At 43.3% G+C, this 4,560-nt stretch overlaps 1 protein-coding gene across 1 annotated transcript in view; it reads right to left on the bottom strand.

Annotated features, from left to right (window-relative positions):
• Window positions 1-1,793: 1,793 nt before the first annotated feature.
• The window catches only part of Il5 (interleukin 5), a 3,632-nt gene continuing 865 nt past the window's right edge, over window positions 1,794-4,560 (bottom strand). Inside the window, exons 2-4 of the mRNA XM_031353587.1 lie at window positions 4,394-4,426; window positions 2,472-2,600; window positions 1,794-2,392 (exon numbers count right to left, since the gene is read on the bottom strand). Of these exons, the coding sequence (XP_031209447.1) occupies window positions 2,294-2,392; window positions 2,472-2,600; window positions 4,394-4,426 (261 nt within the window). The 3' untranslated portion in view covers window positions 1,794-2,293. The remainder of the gene's footprint in view (window positions 2,393-2,471; window positions 2,601-4,393; window positions 4,427-4,560) is intronic.

The following is a 4,560-nucleotide window of genomic DNA, read 5'->3' as shown; positions in this document are numbered from 1 at the left end:
CTCTCTCTCTCTCTCTCTCTCTCTCTCTCTCTCTCTCTCTCTCCATGAATGTGGAAGCCAGAGGTCAACATCAGGTGCCCTTCTCAGGATGCCATCTGCCTTGCTTTTTGAGACAGGATCTCTCACTGGTCCAGAACTCACCAATTCATCCCGAGAGCCCCAGGAATCTGACTGTCTCTGCCTCCCATTGTCAGGATTACAAGTGTACCTCCACCAAGCCCAGATTTCTCAAGTGGGTTTTGGAGCTCAAACTCAGCTCTTCATATGTGCACAGCAAGCACTTTATCAACAGAGCCATCTCCCATCCATCCATCCATCCATCCATCCATCCATCCATCCATCCATCCTCTCATTCATTCCTCTGCTGTGCACCCTGAGCCATCTGGGCATACTGCTGCATACAGAGATCCAAGTTCAGTTCCAGCCCTTGTCCCTGCTCTCAATACCACTACCAAGTCCACCCTTAGTACTCTCTGAAACTCCTACTGTACTGGCTAGTTTTGTGTGTCAACTTGACACAGGCTGGAGTTATCACAGAAGGGAGCTTCAGTTGGGGAAGTGCCTCCATGAGGTCCAGCTGTGGGGCATTTTCTCAATTAGTGATCAAGGGGGTAGGGCCCCTTGTGGGTGATGCCATCCCTGGGCTGGAGGTCTTGGGCTCTATAAGAGAGCAGGCTGAGCAAGCCAGGGGAAGCAAGCCAGTAAGAAACATGGCTCCATGGCCTCTGTGTCAGCTCCTGCTTCCTGACCTGCTTGAGTTCCAGTCTTGGCTTCCTCTGGTGATCAAAAGCCATGTGGAAGTGTAAGCTGAATAAACCCTTTCCTCCCCAACTTGCTTCATAGTCATGATGTTTGTGCAGGAATAGAAACCCTGACTAAGACACCTACGGAGCTGGAGGTGCTCAGCCAGCACATATTCAGTCCCTCCTGTGGGTCCCTGCACACACCCAGCATTCGAAAAGACCAATAGCAAACCAAATGAGAGTTGTCCCTTTTCTTTATTAGAATATTACATACATTGCAATAAATATTAACTTACTGAATCCTTAAACATGTCATAAATAATATGAACATCTTACAGAATTAAATAAAAGCATACATCTGTTTTTCCTGGAGTAAACTGGGGGAGGCTTCTCCAGTGACCCTGATACCTGAATAACATCCCAACCATTTGATGCTTTCTGTTTGTGTGGGGTAGTAAGGTATTTACTTTGCTTTTTAAGTTCAGTTACACTGAAAAGTAAGGCCCAGCATGTGGCTGTCCCTCATTCTCACTGCAAGGAGATGTCCCTTCCAGGCACAGAGGCATGGTCATGGCACAATCTGATTCATACATAGAACATAAGAAAAGTCAACCATGAGCCAGGCGGTGGTGGCGCATACCTTTAATCCCAGCACTTGGGAGGCAGAGGCAGGCGGATTTCTGAGTTTCAGGCCAGCCTGGTCTACAGAGTGAGTTCTAGGACAGCAGAGAAACCCTGTCTGGAAAACAACAACAACAACAACAAAAAACAAAAAACAAAAAAACAAAAAAAAAAAAAGAAGGAAAGAAAGAAAGAAAGAAAGAAAGGAAGAAAGAAAGAAAGGAAGAAAGAAAGGTCAACCATGTAGAAATAGAAGTGGGCTTACTGGAGGCTGGGGAGAATAGCAGGGAGTTGAGGAGAGATTGACTAGTGGGTATTAAATTGAAGTTAGGTAGGAGCAGGAAGCCCTGGTGTGTCATGCCTCAGCAAGAGAGTCATTGAGTACCATCTATCTCAAAGGACTGGGAGAAAGGATGCTGAGGTTAGGTTTGCGATCCTCCTGTGTCCACCTGGACCAAGAGTTCAAAGTCTTCCTTGGCTACACACTGAGTTCAAAGTCAGCCTGGAATACTTGAGGCTCTGATGCAAAGAAGGGGATGAGGGCTAGGGAGTATAGCTCAGTTGGTAGCATGCACAAACCCCTGGGTTCCATCCCTAGCACCACATGAACTAGTCACAATGGTGCATGTCTGTAATCTCAGCCCTCAGAGGAGGAGGTGGCAGGAAGATCAGAAGTTCAAAGTCATCTTTGGCTACATTACAAGTTTGAGGCCAGCTTGTGCTACAGAAGTTTCCGTTATACATTCACAAAAAGTTTAAATACTTTGCCATATGTGGACATAGATAGGTTTAACTTGACTACAGGACATAAATGTGAGTAGAAACAACATATGGTAACCCTTCATTTGCACAGTTTTGTGGGGGTTTTTTGCATCTGTTGAAAATTTAACTTAAAATGTGAAGTCATGTTGCCATGAGCTAGCTCAGCCTCAGCCTTCCAATGCCCATTCCGTACTCATCACCCCAAGGAACTCTTGCAGGTAATCCAGGAACTGTCTCGTCCTCCGTCTCTCCTCGCCACACTTCTCCTGTGAAGAGAACAGACTGTCATGTCGGTTCCTGGAGAAACAGCTGCGGCAGGACTCACAGGGTCCCTGGGGAACTTACTTTTTGGCGATCAATATATTTCTTTATTAGTGACAAGTTTTGGAATAGCATTTCCACGGTACCCCCGCGGACAGTTTGATTCTTCAGTATGTCTAGCCCCTGAAAGATTTCTCCAATGCATAGCTGGTGCTGAAAGAAGATGATCAAGAAGCAAATAGATCAGACTGCCCACAACGTATACATATTTCAAAATATCATGCCATATGCAATAAATACAAGCAATTTAAATGCATCAATGAAAAAAAAAAGACAATTCAAGACGTGATGGTGCTTATCTGTAATCCCAGCATTCAGGAAGTAGAGGTAAAAGGATTAGGAGTTCAAGGTCAGCCAGCGCTACATAAGATCATTTTTAAAAAATCAAAATCAAAGTTAGGACTGGGGCTGGGGAGATGGCTCAATGGTTAAGATCACTGGGTGTTCTTCCAAAGGACCTGAGTTCAGTTCTCAGCACCTTTGTAGTAGCTCACAACCATCTGAGTCCTGGGATTAAAGGTGAGTGGTACCACACCCATATTATATTTTCTTTTGAAATTTAGGCTGATGATTTTCTTCTATTTAGAAAAAAATGAAATAATGTATTTTACACTAGAATAAGATATATTGAAATGTATACAATATCATTACATAGTCATATTCATTAAACTGTGTAGAAATTATTAATAGAAGGCATTCATGATATTTTTATGTCCTCCTATCATTACCCAAGAATATAACTCTCTGAGCTGGAGATATAGCTCAATGGCTAAGAACACTTGATGCAGTTCCCAGCATCCACATGATGGCTCACAACTATCTGCAGCTCCAGTCCCAGGTGATCTGATGTCCTTGTTTTAGCCTTCAGGAACACCAGACACATACGTGGAACACATATGTATATGCAGGCAAAAATATTCATACAAATAAACAAACAAAATAAAAATAAAAAAAAAAGGAATGTAGTCTAAATTATTAATAGTTTCAGAAAGATATTAGAGTGGGCAGGCTGTGGAATTCAGTGGTAGAGTGCTCACTTCACACATTGAAGGCGCTGGGCTTGATCCTCAGCAGTAAAAATAAGACAAGGAAGACAAAGAGAGACAGTAGGATGAAGAGAGAGCCATGACAGAACCAAAGGAAGCTCAGCAGGACCTATCGCCGGGTAACAGAGCCGTGCAAAGAATCTTTGATGTGAGGCTATGAGATGCATGACTGACAGCTCCAGCTGACCACTTACATAACAGATCTAGCTCAAAGTCATTCCTAATATTAATTGGTTGGTGGGTTTTGAGTGTCACATAGCCCAGGCTGGCCTCTAGCTCAAAAATGTGGCTGAGGATGACCTTGAACCCCTGATCTTCCTGCCTCCTTTTCACCATTATGAGATTACAGACAGGCACTTCCATGCTTAGTTTATGGGGTGCTCAGGATCAACCCAGAATCTAGACAATCTATCAACAGAGTTTATATCTCTAGCCTTCTAATGTTTTTGTTTGTTTGTTTGTTTGTTTACTTATTGGGTCTATTTTTGATACATACAGGGTCTGGCTATGCAATCCAGGCTGGCCTTGAGTTTATATGTTGCCTAAGCTGGCCTTAGACTCTTGCCACTCCTATTTCTGGCTCCCAAGTACTGGGATTACATAATTGCCACTCTCATATTCTTTATATTTATAAGCACAAACTTTCACATCCACCTACATTAATTTTTTTCAAAGAAAGTCAAATGGTTTAACTGAAAATGAATGCTTTCGTGGGTGTGGTGGCACAGGCCTGTGTCCCAGCTACTCCACTAAGGCAAGAGAATCACTTGAACCCAGGAGCTTGAACCTAGTGAGATTCCCACCCCCAAACACAATACCAGAAAGCTAAATGCAAATGACTTATGGCTTAGTATGTGAAGCTGACTTATTCATGCAATATGGTATTAAAAGATAACTTACATTTTTATGAGTAGGAACAGGAAGCCTCATCGTCTGCAAAGGAAAGAACATAGGGTCATTTCTAAAGAGAGTTTGTTGCCTTTTTTGATGCAGTGCTTGCTGGTGATAGGGTTATCACCTGTGCATTAAGAGAGAGAAAGAGAGAGGAGAGAGGAGAGGAGAGGGGA

The sequence above is a fragment of the Mastomys coucha genome, unplaced genomic scaffold, assembly GCF_008632895.1.
Source record: "Mastomys coucha isolate ucsf_1 unplaced genomic scaffold, UCSF_Mcou_1 pScaffold5, whole genome shotgun sequence".
In the NCBI taxonomy this organism is placed as follows: Eukaryota; Metazoa; Chordata; class Mammalia; order Rodentia; family Muridae; genus Mastomys; species Mastomys coucha.
This window is presented reverse-complemented; position numbering and strand designations above follow the sequence as displayed.